Source organism: Seriola dumerili, unplaced genomic scaffold (genome assembly GCF_002260705.1).
Source record: "Seriola dumerili isolate Sdu_G_001 unplaced genomic scaffold, Sdu_1.0 BDQW01000330.1, whole genome shotgun sequence".
In the NCBI taxonomy this organism is placed as follows: Eukaryota; Metazoa; Chordata; class Actinopteri; order Carangiformes; family Carangidae; genus Seriola; species Seriola dumerili.
The window spans coordinates 894,730-914,749 of NW_019174585.1; the positions used below are offsets into that span (position 1 = coordinate 894,730).

The 20,020-nt window shown below is 38.3% G+C and overlaps 2 protein-coding genes across 6 annotated transcripts in view; one reads left to right on the forward strand and one right to left on the reverse strand.

Annotated features, from left to right (window-relative positions):
* The first annotated feature begins 249 nt into the window (after positions 1-249).
* Positions 250-8,744, forward strand: dusp14 (dual specificity phosphatase 14). 2 transcript variants are annotated; one of them, XM_022759776.1, is made up of 2 exons: positions 250-387; positions 7,632-8,744. In XM_022759776.1, the coding sequence occupies exon 2, from the start codon at positions 7,736-7,738 to the stop codon at positions 8,366-8,368; it is 633 nt and encodes a 210-aa protein (XP_022615497.1). In that variant the 5' UTR covers positions 250-387; positions 7,632-7,735; the 3' UTR covers positions 8,369-8,744. The 2 variants fall into 2 exon arrangements, with proteins under 2 accessions (XP_022615497.1, XP_022615498.1); XM_022759777.1 differs by having other exon boundaries at positions 7,635-8,744.
* Positions 8,745-16,453: 7,709 nt separating this feature from the next.
* Positions 16,454-20,020, reverse strand: part of synrg (synergin gamma) — a 79,401-nt gene continuing 75,834 nt past the window's right edge. For all 4 annotated transcript variants that reach the window (XM_022759694.1, XM_022759693.1, XM_022759692.1 and 1 more), the window contains one exon: positions 16,454-17,573. In XM_022759694.1, the coding sequence (XP_022615415.1) occupies positions 17,442-17,573 (132 nt within the window). In that variant the 3' untranslated portion in view covers positions 16,454-17,441. The remainder of the gene's footprint in view (positions 17,574-20,020) is intronic.

The window sequence follows — 20,020 nt, forward strand, 5'->3', positions numbered from 1 at the left end:
AGGCTTTATTAAGTCAAATAAGACGTTTCAGTAACTTTACAAAACAGCCTACAATCATCTCATTCATCCAACATGCTCTCCTGCCTCCGCCTCTGTGTGGCACTGATCACTTCTCATACCGAGGACAGCGCTGCCCTGTACACGCCGCTGCTGCCACCGTAGAGCCGGGCGGATGCACTGATGGCTCGTATTTCTGTGACTTTCACATTATGTTGTTGCGTGTCTCGGTTTGTTTCCCACCAGCTGGCCTCCTGTCCGTTTGTATGATCGGACTGACTGAAGGTAGATGTCCGGAGTGTGACAGCAGCGGATCTGTGTCCGCCGGATTGGTGCAGGTGGTGAAGGCGCTTTGAAAACCTCCATCTCTGCCCGAGTGAGAGTCGACTGGTAAGTTGAGTTTTACATCTGATGGGTGCAGTTTATCGACAGAATTTTGATTTCATAGAAGATGTTTTTTTTTTTTAATTTAAAATCACTCAAGGCATTGATATATTTAATAATATGTTTTATAGGCGTTTACCTGCAGGGTTTATTATGGTCAGTTTTATGTTGTAGCATGAGTGGAATTGAAGAAACGAGCGCACCTGCCACACTTCCCGACGCCTTTAAACAAGGCATGAAGCTGAATGTCGTCGTTTTTTGCAAACACAGTCCTATCATTAGGCTATTTTATTTATGTTTTACACTTATTATGATCAATTTCAGACAGAGGAGCAGTGCTCTTTCACGGCTCAGTCATAGATTATTAAAGTTGTGGAGTCATTCACTGAAAGCTCCACATTTTCACACACCAGCCCTGAAAGAGAGAGGAGGCGTTACACTTTCTTTCATTGAAGAGCCATCTTATATATTTCAAGTTTCTTAAACACCAAAGATATTTCTAGATTTAAGATTTAGGGACTGTACACAAATTATTATTTATATATATTAAGGGAGGGCTTAATGGAGGATTGTCTTTTTATTTATTTATTTATTTTTATTTTTGAGATTTCAGCATTTTCTCGTGGGATTACAAGAGAATCATAGTCTCAAACAATGGTTCTCACCAGCACAGCAGGTCATAATAGTCCTGACTCTGTTTCAGGTATTTATTTTTAGATTACACTATATGTAGGCTAATCCCTACCAGAAGTTATTTTCTCCTTCACTTTCTTCTGCATCATAACAAAAGGGGTTAAGTTTGTCTAATGAAGTTAATCTATGATATAATTCAAGTTTTTTGCTATTTTTACCATACATTTTGAAATTGTTGATTCCACTCCAGATTTATGCAGTGATAGCTATTGTGAAAATGGTTCAGTCCATAAATATATTAAGGTTTACATTACGGTACAGCATATCAGATTCCATATGTGTCACCTTTTTTGTAGTTATTAATAGTAATACTATATTTGGAGATATTGGGGGGGAGGAGGTTACAGTTTTTTGCTAAGTCAAAGATAGAATTAAATGTTAATAATGCTAGGTAGGGTCATGCAATTTTAAAAAGTGAAATATAAACTTAAACCCTCCCACCAGCTCAGTCATTTTTCTACAGTCCCTCAGTTAAATATCCTCAGGGATGGGACAGGGATGTGTAGGCTGCTGTAAATTAATGGCCTGGTCATCCATATTTCCCTAGACTGAAAAATATAATATATATGATATTAGGGCTGCAAAAGACATTTATCTTCATTATTATTGAATCTGCTGGGGATCTTCTCAATTAATGGATTATTTTGTCTATAAAATGTCCAAAAAAATTTTTTGAAAATTGAATTTTTTGGGTCCCAATTTGTCATCTATTACTTGTTTTAACTCTCACATGAGCTAGAACTAGTACGATTTTTGGTAATTTTTGTCAATCGACTATTCGATTCATCTCTATTTGAAACAGGGCTTCAACTAACGATTATCTTCATTATGAATTAATCAGAAAAGTGTCTGGTTTGAGAAGATGGAACCAGAGAATATATGGCATTTTTCACCATTTTCGCTTGAAAAATGGTTGAAATGATAAACAACTTATAGCTGCTGATTATCTTTGTGTCTAGTGTCTAAACGATTAATCGACTTATCATTTTAGCTCTAATTTGATGTTCACTGCTGGTGGCACCAGTTTTGAATAATGAAAAGGCTTCCTCATTAGATTCTGATCAGGGTGTCATTTTTTCATTTGTTTAAAAGTAGAGTCACTCCAGTTATCTGTCTCTTCTGTCTGCTGTAGTGATGGATACAGTAATATAACTTGTTACAAACTTGGCTTATTTATGTATGGTTTGTATGTACCACAGTGTTTTCTCTGCTCTGCAGCACATACGTGCGCTCACCACGTTGCTCTACATGACATGTGGTCTCACCCCAGCCCCTCACGTTTTGACTGTTTACATGTGTCAGTGTGCGACATGGTAAGAGGTGTAACATTGGGGACTGAGTCAGCAGCACCCAGCTGCTGCTGTTGCAGCAAGGTGCCAAACCCGAACCCTCATGTCCTCATGTGGAATTTGTCCCTCTGTCTCTATGCTGACTCTCCCTCTTTTGAACCCTCTGCAGTTGACATGAAAGTGTTCTTTGTGTGCAGCAGCTTCATTTGTGGGTTGTGAAGCTGCACCCAGTTGTGTTTGGATGAATTTGAGAAGCCGTGTCCTGCTTCAAAAACACCGTCCTTGTCATTGCTCCTCATTCTCTCCTGATTATTATCTAGACTGCAGTCACTTTCAGAAATCACTCAGACTGAATAAATGGATTGCCTTTGATTCAGAGACGGTGCTGAGAGGAGCATGTCTGCTTGCACCTTCTTTTACAGTTTTTTCACTCATTTCATTAATCTCATTCTGTGGCACGAGGAAGTGTCAGTCAGGAATTTGACGTTAACCAAGTCGAGAAATGATCCGGTGTCGTTGAGGTTTCACCATCAAGGTTGCCGCTTTAGCCTTCCTGTAGTTGGGTCACGTTTCCAATTTGCATTAGTGGAGCTGTAACCGGACCCCTGAGGAATCTCCCCACCGAGAGGGTAACAGAGATGTGCGTAAGACGATTTGTTAGGTGGGACCACCTGTTGACACATCCACCCTAAATGATTGAGAGCGGGGGGGGGGGGGGGGGACGACAAGAATACAGTATAAGAAGAAGAAACATCAGACACTAAATTTGCTTGAGTATAAGTCAGGATGTGTAGTGACTCTGTAGCACAGTGCTTCGGACACTGTCCCGTAAATGCCACTGACCCTCTTTGTTGTGTTTTTTTTTTTTTTTGAAGAATTAATTCTCACAGTAAATTTGATTGACAGTGAGCTGCAGTATCCCCAGTATCTCAGACATACAGTAGAGTTTTCTGTGGCGACAGCTTCTGCATAATTCTCCCTCCTCCGCTCTCTGCAACCTCATTCCTGCCCAGCCTGGGGTATAAATAACCATTTGGATGGAGCAAATCTGTGGTACATCAGCACTTTGGTGAGAGCCAGGGATTATTTGGTTCTCTTATCGCCCTCATCTCCCTGCTGATGTGGCTGCCACTGTCTTATACTGTTGGTCAGTAGGTTGCTGCAGCAACAGAGTTTGTATGTCTCAGCTGATGGTATATATGTTGTTTATCTCCATGCATTAATGCATCAACTGTGCGTCCCAGTAGAGCTGCAATAATTAGTTAATTAATCGATCAGCAGAAGATTAATCAGCAACTATTTTAGTCATTTGTCCAAACGTTTGCTTCTCAAATGAGATGATTTGATGCTTTTTTGTCATATCTGATTGTAAACTGAATATTTTTGGATTTTGGAAACAAGCAATTTGAATAAATTATGATGACCTTAGAGAAATTATAGCAGGCACCTTTTTCTACATTTATACATCTATGCTGTTTTCAGACAAAGTAGTTAATCACATTTAAAGAAAATAAATTACTAATTTTGAAAATAATTGTTAGTTGCAAGATGTCTGTTTAGTAGCCGAGTCTTCCCATTTATAATTAGAGCAAGATCTCACATTTGTTGCCTGGTTTCAGACCTCTGAAATGCTGCCCACATACGTCTGCTGGTGTGTTCATTGATGGCTACTGGAAAAAAAAATGACAGAGCAGACTGAGATCAGAGCTTTGTTAGGTGGGATTAAGAATGGGGATGTCATCTTCCTGCGGTAGAGCCAGAAAAATAACCTCGAAAATGGTGATAATATATCAACTCGATATGTCAACTCTTGAATCAACTCATTGCTACATTTCAACATGACAAACGTTGAACCTCATTGATTTCACTTTTGGTCATTTGTTGGCAGTGCAACAAGCTGTAAACCCACTGTATTCTATGTGCTTGGCAGGTTACTGTGTAGTAGGTTTACATTGAGTTTATCAGAGCTGTTTTTTCCTGCTGCATCTGGAAACATGATTGTTGAGGAGAGACTGAAGCAAAACAATTAAGTTGTGTGCTGGAAAACCAAAACAATGAGCTGAAAGATTTTAAAACGCTCCACAGAGCAGAGGGGAACTATAGTCTACAGTTATCTGTGTGTTATTTCCACTCTTATTAAATTATAATTTCCGTAAGGCCAATGTTATGTGTTCTGTCTTGTTTTTGTTTTTTGACCAACCCACAGTTCGAAACCCAAAGATTATTAATTTACTGTCACATAAGCTAAAGAAAAGCAGCAAATCTTCATAACTGAGAAGCTGGAACTAGAGGATTTTAATATTTATGGTTGAAAAATGATTTCAATCGATTAAATCAATATTAAAATAATTCCAGATTCATTTTCTGTTAATCGGCTTATCTATCAATTGACTAATGGTTTCAGCTTGAATTAAGTTGGACAATGGAGTGAAATGCCTGAACACATCAACAATGGACCACACAGACTAACAGTGTGGGACATGTTTTTTCCTACTTAGTTATTATTTACTTGATTCTTCTTACAGAAAAGTCATTCACACTGTGTCTCAGTGCTGCTCTGATGTATCACTCACCATCTCCTGATGTGGTTTGAGGGTAAACACTCAATTTCCAGAGTCAGGATGACAGTATTTGTTGTCTCATCATCACCAATGGTGACAGTGCGGAGGAAGGTGGAATCAGCTGCACCACAGCTCGATCACGACCATGGCAACGGTTTCAGAGGCAAAGAGCAGGGTGACTGGCAACTGGGAGCAAGCCAGAGAGACTGAACAGGGGAGGGAGGAGAGTGTTATTTTAGCCTTTTGATCCCTTTATTTTTTTGGGGGGGAAAGAGAAGCAGACCATGCTGAGATGGCAAAGCTGTGATCTATAGGAGTAAAGGGTTTTTTACAGCTGGAAGGTAATGATGATGTAAGGCAGCTCCAACCCTTGGCTATATGAAGATTGTATTGTAAAAACAGCGTTTGCTTTAGTATTGGACACTTGTTTTGCTATTTTTATGCAAACTTTAGATAATAAAACCACTAAAACTGGGGTTACAACCTTGAAAAAGTGTGTTTCATGTTAGTAGAGAATATCTTGTAGGGAAAAATAAAAGGTTTCACAGCAGTTGCTTTTTTATTTTGGCCCTTGTGATGTAACATTTAATGCAGTAGCTCCCATTATTTTAGTCTCATGACCCGTTAAAATAAATATGACCTGACCTATAGGCCTGGAGAAGCTAAATTATCCAGTAATTTTTTACATAGTAAGAAAGTGTGGAAAAATGCATCATTTTGTGTATAGCAGAAATAGTTTTCTGATTCCTGTCCTGTTAAAGAATATGTCTTACCAGACTTAACAGCACTCTGTAGTTCTCCAAACTGAAGTTGAGAACTGTAGATTTAAAGAATGCAAAAATATACTGCTATTATTAATATTTTTGTTTAACATGATATTCCCACATAAAAAGTAAAATATTTTAAATTCTGGATCAGGCCCACCCACCACCACTGCTTGCGTTAGGTTGACGGGTGAAAGAGCAGTGCGTGGCAAGATGGGTAGTGGAGGAAACATCAGAGAGACTCAGCCGCATGTCTGAGCTTCAGTCAGACTCAGACTCAGATGAGGAGTCTGTTGTGACCAAAATCAGCAACTAGCAGATATACCACAACGGTTAGCATAGTTTGCATCTTTTATTTGTTTATGTTGTTTATTAGCTTGCAAGTGGCAGTGGCTGACACACTGTTAGTGGTTGTGCTGATGTAAACTCTCGCTCTCTGTACTCACTAGGTTTTGGGTTTCTTTTTCCCGCCCCCACATCCCGAGCAAGTTGACAGGATTGGTTCCTTAGGTTTGTGACATATTAATCCCTGGCTGTCTGAAGCTGTTTTTTTTAATGAGGCTGTCATTTGTTCACTGCAGTTCCAAGGTGGAAATATAGTGGAGCTTATTTTGCTCATGATATGTCCTGTATGATATAAAAAAACGTTAACAAGGTTAAAAACTTGATCTTCATTGCAGGGGGCTGTTAATGGATGATGCGATAGAAATTTATCATTGGATCCCAAAGCTGCCATCACGGTTTCATTGTATTGTCAGTCATGCAGGTGTATTTAAATTCATATCTTTCCACTCGACTTTTTGATTTAAATTTAATCAATGAGAAGAATCCCCCGTCTGTCTCGTGCTGTCTTTGCAGGTGATCAGGTGGTTTTTTTTCTGCTGGTTGAATTCCAGTTTAAAGCAGTTGACCCGTGTGTCTTGTTAACCAGACTGTAGCTGAACATGAAAGAAAAAGACCTGCCGGCCAGACTGCTGCACAAGGTGTGGATGACGCACGACAAGTGCAACAGTGTGTGAAGTAGCGCCTGGAGCTGTGGGCTCTCTGCTGATAACTTAAGTATTAGTACAGGAGGCTATTTCCATCATATACAGCACAGCCAGAAATGTCACATTAGAGTTCCTATAATATCTTTTTCTTCATGTCATGTCTCGTGCATCTTCATGTTCAGGTTACGGCTCATAAGGAAGGTTATTTTTATCATCCTTTTTTGAAAAAGAAAATGGAATTAGAATAATAAACTTTAGCAAATTTGGTGCTTAAATGAAGTGTACTATCAGCACATTTAGGTTTCATACAGTATATGGTTACTTTGCACCCTGCCGTTTGCTGCCATCCAAAACGACATTAAAAGCAGCAATAGCCAGAGAGACGAGAGATGTAATCTGTATGTGGGGGCTGTGGATGGATGAACATGAGATGAGGTGAGTGTATGCCTCCAGGGGGTCTGTGCTCACATGGCAGAGGGAGGCACGTCTCAGTGTGCAGCATGGAGGCCATTCGACCAGAATATAGAGACACAAACAGTAGAGATAGAGCGGCCTCTCTAGCTCACATATAAACACTCTGAATCTGTCTGAGGATTCGTGAAAACCCTCAGATGTAATTGTAATTTGAAGAGTGGATCAGTGGGTCGCAGCCTCATAGCAGTGTGTTTTTAAATTAGTCAACTATTGTGGCTCTTTAACAGCTGTGTCTGCCTGGGCTTTTGAAGTTTAAAGACAGACTCAGACTGAAAGAAACATTTCCTGGAAACAACCGCCTCATCACACTGCCATCCAAAAAAAGGATTATAGCAGCCTTGTCTTGGAGTCTTTGCAAACAGCAGTGATGTTACTCGTCCTTGCGAAGTGTTTGTATGTTTGTCAGCCTGAGTGTTCAGCCTCCACTGAAATAGAAAAATGTTTAATTTAGATTGAAAGTGAAATCTGTTTGTGTTACAGGAGCTGTCTGGCTGGTCCCACTTCACTACTATGACTCTGAGCTGCTGAAGATTTTTCTTTTTTCTTCAATTCACCGTCCTTTTTGAAGCCCTCTTGATTCCTCAATGGGTTCCCGCAGCCAAGGCTTCTTCCACAACCACCACCACCACCATCGCAGCTCCATGGTGCCCACTGCGGTGCCGAGGCTCCTGCCTGAGAACGGCAGCCTGCTGGGGGGCATCGCACAAATCACCCCCAACCTCTTCCTCAGCAGGGGGAACGTGGCATCAAACCGCAGCCTGCTGCTGTCGAAAGGCATCACCTGCGTGGTCAACGCCACCATCGAGCTCCCAAACTTCAACTGGCCTCACATGGAGTACGTAAAGGTCCCTTTGGCGGATATGCCCCACTCCCCCATCTCCTTGTACTTCGACAGCGTGGCTGATAAGATCCACAGCGTGGGACGCAAACGAGGGGCGGTGCTTGTGCACTGCGCAGCGGGGGTTAGCCGCTCAGCCTCTCTGTGCCTGGCGTACCTCATGAAGTATCACCGCGTGTCTCTGGCTGAGGCCCACGCCTGGGTTAAAGCCCGCCGCCCTGTCATTAGGCCCAATGGCGGCTTCTGGCGCCAGCTCATCGAGTATGAGAGGAAGCTGTTTGGTAGAAACTCTGTTAAGATGGTGCAGACACCCTATGGGGTCATACCAGATGTTTATGAGAGGGACCGCAGGAGCCTGGCTCCGTACTGGGGCCTGTGAGAGAGGCTGCGCCAACCGTCCACAGCGAGGGATCGAGTAGGAAAGTGAAGATGAAGCCCTTTTGCCCTTCTGGACTGCAGGTTCCCGCCTGTTCTGGACAGGCGAAGTGAGATGTGTGTGAGTGTAGATCTGTGTGAAGCTTATTTAATGAATATTGGTGCACTTGGACAGAGGGAGTCTAATCGGACACTGGTTGTTGCTGATGGAGCAGCTGCTCATCCAACCAGTCACCTCTATTTAGTCTTTGAATGGGAGCAAGGCCACTTCAAGCCCAGAATCCTTCGGACCAAAGGATCGATTGGGACCACAATTATGTCAGACACCAAAACAAAATGCTCGGACTGAGCAAGTCGGAACTGTCCATCTTCTGGTCTGTCTTTCCAATTCCAGTGGAGGACGAGTGCTCTGTGAAGGTGTTAGCTGTGGTCAAGACTCTGCAGCTCTGACAGTTATGTGACTGAAGTCCTTTTCCTGACGTGGTGTCATGTGGTGGTTTTGTGCCAGTTTTGCAGTAATCTTTGGTGTAAGGGCAGCAGCATGCTCTCAATTTATGGTAGCATTTAAGATAAATGTACAGAAAAAAAAAAAATATAGACAAAATTATTTTATTGGAATGTACTGATAGTGAGCAAAAACTCATTATGGTGCACTTTAACTGAACATTTAAAGATGTTACTTTATCTACTATTTTGAAGGTAAAAATCCAAAAGATGTACGCTAAAATCAAGGTTTAGGAAAAGCTCCTGTGTACCACAGGGTTGACTGTCCTGTCCTGTGACTACACTATGTTATTGTAGTGCTATTTGATGCTGTATTTAAAAAAAAAAAAAAAAAAAAAAATCTGCCACCTTAAGGGAACTGGTAGCGCTATGATAGATGCTTGGAAGAATATTTTCTATCCCACTGTTTTTGCCTTGTGTCCATATTCGAGTGAGGTTCCAGAGAGATCAGTGCAGTTCAGAAAACACATTTTATTTCTGTCTGTAAAACGGCCTACTTTTGTGGTTCAGCGCTTTTCTGAAGAGCCATGTCACACAGGTTGACAATCCTACTTCTGCTGTCGTCTAGTGGTTGAAATTTTCACTTCGCTGCACATGCTGTCCACGCTTTAAAAGTAATGTTTAGCACTAAATAGAGTTGTAGGGGTGAGACAAAAAAATCAGTAGTAAATCACAATACACAACATCATCAAGACGTTGCCGCCAATATGATCACATAAAAAAATAAACCTAACGCAGTGAACAAAGACAACGAATGGATTCCTGCTCATTAAATGAAAAAAGGCATGAGGCGGGACAAATGATGGTTTTATCCTGTGTAGTGAATCATCGTAGACGACAACTGATCCCACATCTGGGACGCCTCACGACGTCCTACCAAAAAGATGAGTATGTCAGAATTGTTTTTCTTCCTTTAGTTATTTTCCACAATGTGTTACGCGATGTTGACCAACAGCAGCACAGACCGCTCTCCCACATGGTGATGTTCTCGGTGCCGCTCCTGTAGGCGGAACTGGTCAACAGAGGGAGGGGTTTGTACAGCTATGGCAACAACATCCCTGCTTTCTTGATGTTTTTTTTTTTACTTTTTTTTACTTTTTCCAAACGTGACAGTATCACACCGCTTCGGACGTTTACGCTGTTGTACGCAGGTTGTGAAAGAGGGCAAGCTGTGATTAGTCGAGGCTCAGAATGTGGTCTATCTCATGGCGAAGTCACAATGAGAATTTATGATACTACAATCAGCACGTCCTAGCTCTCATACATTGACCTCTGTCTGTATGGCAACTCAGATGATGCAGTGCTACATGTGTGTTGCATTTAAATTGAAGTCTTCAAGTTGCTGATTATGTCTGACAAATGGTCCAAAAAATATAATGATATTTACAGTGATATAAAACTAACTAACTATTTAGAAGCTGGAACCAGAAACAAATAAATTGTCAAAATTCTCCACGATCTTTAAATGTCGACTAATCTCAATTTGTCGTCTCCGCACTCGCTGTATCAGATGACTCTGTCCTGTCCATCGTTATCATGGGCAGTGAAGGTATCCTGTCAGTTTTGTCTTGTGATTTACCTTCTTGACTCTCACCCCTACACAACAGTGCAGTATAGTATCACTGTTGGATGTGGTCAGACATCTATCAGACCGCTCACAGCAGTGATGTTGATTGTTGTCATGAGTGCAGCAGAGTTGACATTTTCAACCCACAGAGATCAGTGCAACAATGCTTTTCTGCCATAATAGATTAAATGTGACATTTCAATTTTAAGAAAAAGAATAAAAGTTCAGGGGTAAATGATTGTAGGAGGAGAAAGGTGTTTTTGTTCTGAGTGCAATCTGTAATCTGACTTTTCAAATAATTTAATGCCCCAAGACTGATATTAAAATTGAAAAAAATGAGCTCATGTTACTGTTTTTGTTGAAATTTGATACACACAATATTCATCATGCACATTTACTTTAAAATCAGGCGAACTTTTCTCATAAACATCTGTTTTTTTAATTATGCCTGGAGACGTCTCAAGAGATGTTTTCACATGAACAGGCTGCAGCGTTTCGTCATCCAAATGCTTCTTGACGTTCATTCTGCTCAGCCATTTTCCCCAGGAGATGTCCTCAGATGTCAAAGAGACGTTCTGTCATTCATTCTCATTTGCTGTGGCTACAGAGCAGCAGGCAGATATTGATGAGTGCTATTTGTCTTGTGCCCACACTTCTGAGGGACCTCCAGAGTGGTCTCCACAATGAATTCCATTACCCACAGAGACGATGACAGGCCAACCACTGTGGAGATGCACGAGTGATGGGTCCAAATTATACACTGCACACACTATTTTCTCCCATCAAAAAAAAAAAAAAAAAAATTTTTTTTTTCCCCCCCCCCCCCCCCCTTTTTCTCACTGTGTTAATGTGAGTACAAATGCACATGATTTCCACGGCATAGTCAAGCGCTAAAAGTAAACACATCCCTCACCAGCAGCAGGATATTATCATCTATCATTAAAGCAGTAAGCAGAGCCATTTGCATCATCCTGAGCATCGGAGCAGGCCAGGCTCCAGCGGTGCAGGCCATGCAGAACGAACAGCGCTGATGAAGTTTGAGGAGATGACATTCAGATGATGCCAACTCAACAGGAATCATCTGACACTGGTGAGCTGCAACAACTGCTTTTTTTTTTTTTTATTTGTGTTTTTGATTGGTGAATTAATGTTGAGATAAAATGTTAGGAATTAGTGAAAAAAACGTTCATTTCCTCAAGCCCAACATGGCATTTATGTAAAACAGAAAAAAGCATTAAATCCTCATTCTATAGGCTGAAACCACCTAATATTGGGCATGTATTGCCATGCTAACAGCACGGCTCTGTTGACGGGGATGTTAGTTTTGTCAGTCCGTTCATTGCTTTAGTTTACACTGAAATAGCTCAACAGCTAAATTTTGTACAGATTGTACATTTTGTATTCATGATCCCCAGAGGATGAACTTGATTTGAGTTAATTTACTAGAGATAGTCAAGACCCTCAAAGATGAATTGTTGGAATTTTTATGATCCTCAAACTTTGATTTGAGCACCTCATCAAATCAAATTTTTAATTAGTCAGATATGATGGTTTATAGGCAGATACCTGCAAAACTAAAGACTTTTTCTATCAGCCACGGCTGTACTTTGTGTTTAGTGCTAATTAGCAAATGTTAGCATGCTAACAGGCTACACTAAGACGGTGAACATGGTAAATCTTATACCAACTTTACTGCCATACAGAGATGCCAGCATGGCTGTAGTTTTAGACAATCCAATCCAATAATCCAAAAAAAAAAGAAAAGGAAAAAAAAAACAGTGTTAGGTGGCTGTTGGTGACTTTGTGCTTGTAACCCTCCTATTTCTAAAATCCTGGCTGTGGCAATGTAATTATTTCTGAATGTAATCGCAGTAGTTGTCTGTGCAGATTTTATTTCAACCAGACAAAGCTAATATGAACATCTGCTGTAGCTGCAATGAATTACTGAATCATGGCTTCTCTAGGCTTCAAATTATACAGCTTTTAATAATTCACCATAATCAGCATAAGCTACAGCACTATTCCCATATCACTAGTTGTAGATCCTGCATTTTCATTTTAACAAGGCCATATGCACAAGGCCAGTTATTAATATAAACATGCTGCTTTGACTGCTACTGCATATTCAGGCTCACCATCCTCATTATAGTTAGAATTTGACAGCCTGATTTAGCCACACAGAAACATATGCTTCAACTGCTGGATGTGATCTAAAGTATTTTTTTAAGCCTCACAACAGTTGCAAACAACTCAGTACATTTACTCAAGTACTGTATTCAGTTTCTGCTGCTCTACATCTCTACTTCACAACATTTCAGAGGGAAATATTGTACTTCTTATTTTTAACTACCTGTTTATCTGACAGCCAGTGACTTTGAGTATTTTGCCTTTTACTTTTCATACAAATTATATGCAGCTTTTTGTTGTCTTACCAAGCAAAAAAGAAATGTGGGTAAGAATTTAGAAAGAAATATTTCAACCAGTTTAAAAGCAAATTAACTTCTAACATTTTTCTAAAATCAACCTTTAGTAATTCTAGTGCAAGAACCTACCTTATTTTGTATTGTTTCAAGATGCAGATGTTAGCTTCAGAACATGTTTTTAATTTAATTAAAAACTACACTGCAAATAAGGTTTTTAGACGTTTAAGACAGAAATATCTGGTCTAAGTCTGGTATATTTAACCACCCAACATTTTAAAGTGTTTGAAATCACCTCAACCACCTATAACGACATTGCTGCTCACACATTAATGCATCAGTGATAGTAATCTTACTAATTATTATGGTGTGAAATTGGCCATTCTGTGTAATGAATGCTTTTACTTTTGATGCTTTAGGTGCATATGGATATTAATACTTATGTACATTTACATAAGATTTTGAACACAGGACATTTACTTGTATTTTTTACATAGTTGTAGACATACTTCTTTCATTACTGATAACAGCAGAAAAGACAGAAATTAGAGAGTACAACAGTCTCACAGCAGACTGAGGATCATCTGAAGCACAATAGGAGACCTTGGCTGATATAATTTAGACTGTAGTGAAACAACTCATTGTTCCTCAGTGAGCGGCTGACTGAGTGTGTCGTCTCTGTGGTGTAACAGTGACTCATCTGTCCGTCGCGTCTGAAGCCTCAGCTGTCTGAACTGATTGATAGAACAGAGACTGAGGCATAGGACTGCAAGCCATGAAGCTATATTCAATTTTTACACAATATCTCAGCAGTGAAAATGACTAATATTTGTGTCCAGGTCATTAATGGAGAAGCTGAGGCATCATAAATCTACTTAAGTGTCACATTTCAGTCCTTTGTTTTAACTAATAGTCAACCAGAAGGAGCTAGTGCTGAAGGACAACTCTGTTGTTGTTCCATGATTTTATTATTGTTGACAAATCCCATGAAAGGACTAAAACCAACAGTAAGTTGTAAAACTGGAGTACCAACTGGGAAACTGCCCAGGAGGTGCCCTAAAAGCCCCAGGTCATTCCATTTGGTTTTTATCTTCATAATTTGATTAATCACTAATTTGTTAGAAAATTGTACCACTGAAGAATATTATAAACTATTACATGCTGCATCTTTTGTCCCAAATCTTGTAGAGGAATGAAATCTAGTTTTAAGACTATTGTGCTCCTTAAACTGTAAACTGCTTCCCATTTTCTGCGAAGTAATTAATCCACAGAAAGCAGTTGTTCAGTTACCAGTCTAGAACAATGACTGTATATAAAGATGGACAACGCATCTGTACTTCCTCCCACTGTACAAAAATTAAGACCAAATATCTCTGATACAGGCACTGCCGTCTTGCACCGGTGATATCATTTGGAGCCAGAGTCTGCGCGGGCTTATGACTTTGACTGCAGCCAACCACCAGGGGGCGATCAAGATGTTTTCTACTTCTTCATCCTCTCATGTTGGACTGAGGGCAAACCAAAGTGGATGCTACAGAGACTCATTATCGCCTCTTGAGGTACAAAGTAGTATTGTAAGACAGGATGGGCTGCGGCTCGCTGGTTAGAATGCTAACTTCATATCTTTGCAACACAATACATAGACGTCTTTTACATGATGCCAAAACTGTTATTTCCTCACATTCTGTTGAAAATTTTAGATAATATATTGTTTTAAACTAAATTACTTACATATAGCAACTCTAATAATCGGATTGTTCAGTGTATAAAATGTTAGAAAATAGTGGAAATATCCACATCATTATTCCCTGAGGCCCAAGTTCACATTTCTGTGACCAACTGTGAAAAAAACTAAAATCAAGTTTACTAACATAGAAAACTTTAAATGAAAACTATCAAATATTCACATTTGAGAAGCAGTTTTATATGAAAACATTATTCATCAGTTATCATAAACTGACAAGTTGGTTTTTCAAATATAAAATTTTCCTCTCAGTAAATATCTTGGTTAAAGTTCTTGTAAGGTTGTAAGAAATATTTGTTTTCAGTTAGCCTAGTGATTAGTTGTTCTAATAATCAATTGTTTTATCTTCATATGTCAAAAAATAGTGAAAATCTATTCTACAATTTCTCAGAGACCAAGGTTGATGTCTTTAAATATCTTGTTTTGTCTGACTAACAGTCCAAAACTATAATTTACAATTATATAAAACAAAAAATACTCACATTTGTGAAGCTGGAAACAGAGAATATTCGTCAGTCACTTGATAAATGATTTAATTGTTTATATCAATTATCCAATTTGTTGCTGGTTAAGTTTCTGTTGATTGATGGATTAATTTAACTCAAAATCCTATAATAATGAAGTTCAGGGGATCCTTGGCAAACATGTTTGGTTATATTATGTTTGTTGAGAAACAAATTAATCAGATTTTTAAAAATTTCAAATAATAGTAACAGCCTCAAAAATCCAGAGGAAATGTAATGCACAAAAAACACTGTTGATATTTTTTTTTAGCTCTTCCCTGTAAACATTAAAACAAATGCTTTTGCTTTTACACCAGCTTTTCTGAGCATCTGAGGATAAATGGAAATATTATTGGAAGAAAGTAAAGCAGAAAGCAACTCTATTCACAAGAGTTTAAGGCAATCAGTTGAACTTAATGTGCAGAAGCAGCTGTTTTTAATGAATAATGTGATTGACCATGGCCATGAAATACCAAAGAGCAGTAGTCAATACGGCACAGTATCGCTTCAATCTCAATCCTTTCCCTGAGCGATAATTTCAGCACGACATCACAGACAATAGCCGTGAAGATGACAGGTACAGGAAGGTGAGAGACTGTCTGCAATTCAAATTACCCAGCCTTATTCAGTAATTGATTCCAGCATTTGTAATTTTCTGTAATCCCGGTGTTCACCGTGAGAGGAGAGGAATTCATTTTCTGCAGGAAATGAATTAGGGAACGGCGAGAGATAAAATGGATGTTGGAGAACACACCTGAACACAAGTGTGAGAACGATAATGAGACTGGTTTCACAGAGCCCCCAGACATCCCATTTGATTGGCTGAGCTCAACCGCCAGCGATGGCTCTGCAGGCTTGTCGAAGGAGAATTTATTCCATTTTATTGCAAAGTGATGGAGATGAGGCCTCTCTGGCCGCAGAGAAAGTACATTATTGAGTAAAGTGACTGTGGAAAAATGTGCCGAAACATTCATGCATTTGGAAGAGGAAGCTCTCAGGGAAGCAGGGAGAATAAGATCAAAAGTGAAGTAAATGACTGTCTCAATTTAAAGCTGTAGTTTGTATTTAAACAGAAATTCTGGATGACTTAATCCAGAAAACCACCCCTAATACTTCTTACAATACAAAAAGGTCTATTTTGTCACCTGTAATTACAACTGTCACTAGCAGATTTAACAGCTGTAGTTAGTTGGTATAAGCTGATGCAACTTTGGAGTTGTTTGAAAACTGTTTTTCAGCTTACTTTTTATCCAATCAACTGCAGCACGCAGTGACACCTTTGTTTTAAAACTTGTAAAACTATTCCGTCTGTCCAATATAATAATCTGTGACACTTAAAACTGTATGCATACTCATTTATTTACATGACATTCACATTACAGTCATAATTGCATTGCTACAGCATCACACTGTAATATACAAAAAGTGCTGCTGCAATTTTAGTTCAGAATCACAGTCAACATCTCTAGACTTTTAGCTCTGGTTGCACACAACATCAAGACAGAAAAACACAACCATTAACAATGTTTCCTTCAAGTCCCCAAATCACAACAACCCCTCCCCCAAAATACCTATAAAACACAATTTAAATACCCCCTCCAACAGTGCAAAAGACATTCAAAGCAGTTAATTCAACACAATTCATAAAAAGGTAGATATCTGCCTTCCAGCACAGCAGTGATGGTTTGAATGTTAAAGATTTTCAAAAAGATATTAAAACCATAACAGCAACAGAGTTTCATCAAACAGACCTGCCCAACAAATGTAATTCAAGTACGATAATAGGCTTATGATTCAACAGCTCTGGTTCAGTGGGAATAAAGAGAGTCATGAATAAAATTCCTCACAAATAGAAGCAAAGCAACAAGTGACATTAAAAACCCAAGATGTTTACCAATGTCCTCTGCCAGTATTTTTAATGATATTGCACACCTAATAATTTAAATATAAGTGAAAGTAATATTAACCTTTTTCTGCAGTTGAAATAATTTGTTAAAGCATCATTAGGGATAGATTTAAATATCACCTACAGTATACAGCTAACCTACATATGTTAGGTGGTTTACATGGAGGAACAATAGGGTAACAATACCATGGATGGTAATTATATAGAGAATTTGAACAAACTAACAGATGAACATGAACACAGCCTGAGTTACAGCTCACCAAAAGTGTGACAAAAGGGAGATTTCAGAATAAAAAATAAATAAATACAGAGGGATCCAGTGACTTTAAACATTCTTCTTTTGCTCTCTGTCCAAGGTGAGAGCCTCTGTTGTTCCTCCACCTATCTGATGTTGATTAGCCCGTCTTGTTACCATGGCAGCTGCAGCCAAAGCTCAGAGCAGGTCAGGCAGGATGAGGCCCGGGGGTTTGGGCTGCACACAGTTAATCCAGAAATTGGCACAGCTGGCGTGGTACTGGTGGCCCCCATACAGCAGCTTGAAGTTGTCCGTCTCCGAGTTGAACGCCTGTCAGAGTGAAAGGGTGAAATATTAGAGACCTAAACCACAGAGACAATAAAACCCATCTGTGCACACAGGGGAGAGAAGGATAGATATGTAGGGTATTTATCTTATGTCTAAATGCCCCTGCAGTACATACATATTTGGGCAAAACTGAGTAAAAAAACACAGAAATTACTAATAATATGTTGTAAGGTGGTGCTACAGCAGCAAAACAATTCTCTCAAAGGTTGGATGCTGTAGGTTAGCTTATTATCTGTTTTACAGACAGGAATAAACATCTTTATTCCTTACTTTTCTAATATGAAGGTTTATGCCTTACTATACTATCACGTGTTATGCCATAATATAGTATGACGTTTTTTGACATTTTTATGCCTTACTAAACGATGACGTTTTTGACATTTTAATACCTTACTATGACGTTTTATGACATTTTTATGCCCTACTATACTGTGACGTTTTTGACATTTTAATACCTTACTATGACGTTTTATGACATTTTTATACCTTACTTTTCTAATTTGAAGGTTTATGCCTTACTATACTATCACTTTTCATGACATTTTTAGACCTTATTATACTATGGCGTTTTATGACATTTTTTGCCTTACTAAAGGATGACGTTTTTGACATTTTTATGCCTTACTATACTATGACGTTTTATACCTTATAATACTATCACGTTTTATGACATTTTTATGCTTACTAAAGGATGACGTTTTTATGACCTTTTATACCTTAATATACTATGATGTTTTTTTGACATCTTATGCCATACTATACTATGATGTTTTTTTTAATTTTTAAGTGCCTTACTGTATCAAAATAGGAGTTTGTGATTGGGCGGCATTGTGGTACAATGGTTAGCACTGTTGCCTCAGACTGAGACATTTGTCAGTTCAAATCCCAGTATGGGACATTTTTGTCTTTGCCTTTTTTTTTTTTTCATGCCATACTATACTATGACGTTTTTTTTGTCATTTCTATGCCTCACAATACTATGCCGTTGTATTGCTTACCTTACTATGACGTTTTTATGACTTTTTATGGCTCAATATGCTATGATGTTTTATTGACGTTTTATGCCATACTATTACGTTTAACATTTTTATGCCTTATCATAAAATGTCGTTTTATTCCTTATCATACTATGACGTTTTTATGACCGTTTATGCTTTAAAATACTATGATGTTTTTTTGAGGTTTTATGACATACTATATACTATGATGGTTTTTTTATTTATTTTTATGCCATACTATACTGTGACTTTTTTGCCTTACAATACTATTTCATTTGATGCCTTACCATACTATGACGTTTTTATGACCTTTTATGCCTTAATATACTATGATGTTATTTTGACGTCTTATGCCATACTATACTATGTTGTTTTTTTGACTTTTTATGCCATACTATACTATGACGTTTTTTGACATTTTTACACCATACTATACTATAAGGTTTTTTGGCATTTATTGCCTTACAATAGTATGTGAGTTGATGTCTTAGCATACTATGACGTTTTTTGACATTTTTATGCTATACTGTACTATGATTTTTTTTGTCATTTTTATGCCTTACAATACTATTTCATTTGATGCCTTACCATACTATGACGTTTTTATGACCTTTTATGCCTTAATGTACAATAATGTTTTTTTGACTTTTTTTGCCATACTATACTATGACGTTTTTTGATATTTTTACGCCATACTATACTATAAGTTTTTTTGGCATTTTTTGCCTTACATTAGTATGTGAGTTGATGTCTTAGCATACTATGACGTTTTTATGACCTTTTATGCCTTAATATACTATGATGTTTTTTTGACGTCTTATGCCATACTATACTATGATGTTTTTTGGCATTTTTATGCCTTACTATACTATGTTGTTTCATTCCCTACTATACTATGAGGTTTTTATGACCGTTTATGCCTTAAAATACTATGATGTTTTTTTGACGTCTTATGCCATACTACACTATGATGTTTTTTGGCATTTTTATGCCTTGCTATACTATGTTGTTTCATTCCCTACTATACTATGAGGTTTTTATGGCCGTTTATGCCTTAAAATACTATGATGTTTTTTTGACGTTTTATGCCATACTATACTATGATGTTTTTTTTTTTATGCCATACCATACTATGACGTTTTTTGTCATTTTTATGCTTCACAATACTATTTCATTTGATGCCTTACCATACTATGATGTTTTTATGACCTTTTATGCCTTAATGTACAATAATGTTTTTTTGACTTTTTTTACCATACTATACTATGACGTTTTTTGATATTTTTACGCCATACTATACTATAAGGTTTTTTGGCATTTATTGCCTTACAATAGTATGTGAGTTGATGTCTTAGCATACTATGACGTTTTTGTGACCTTTTATGCCTTAATATACTATGATGTTTTTTTGACGTCTTATGCCATACTATA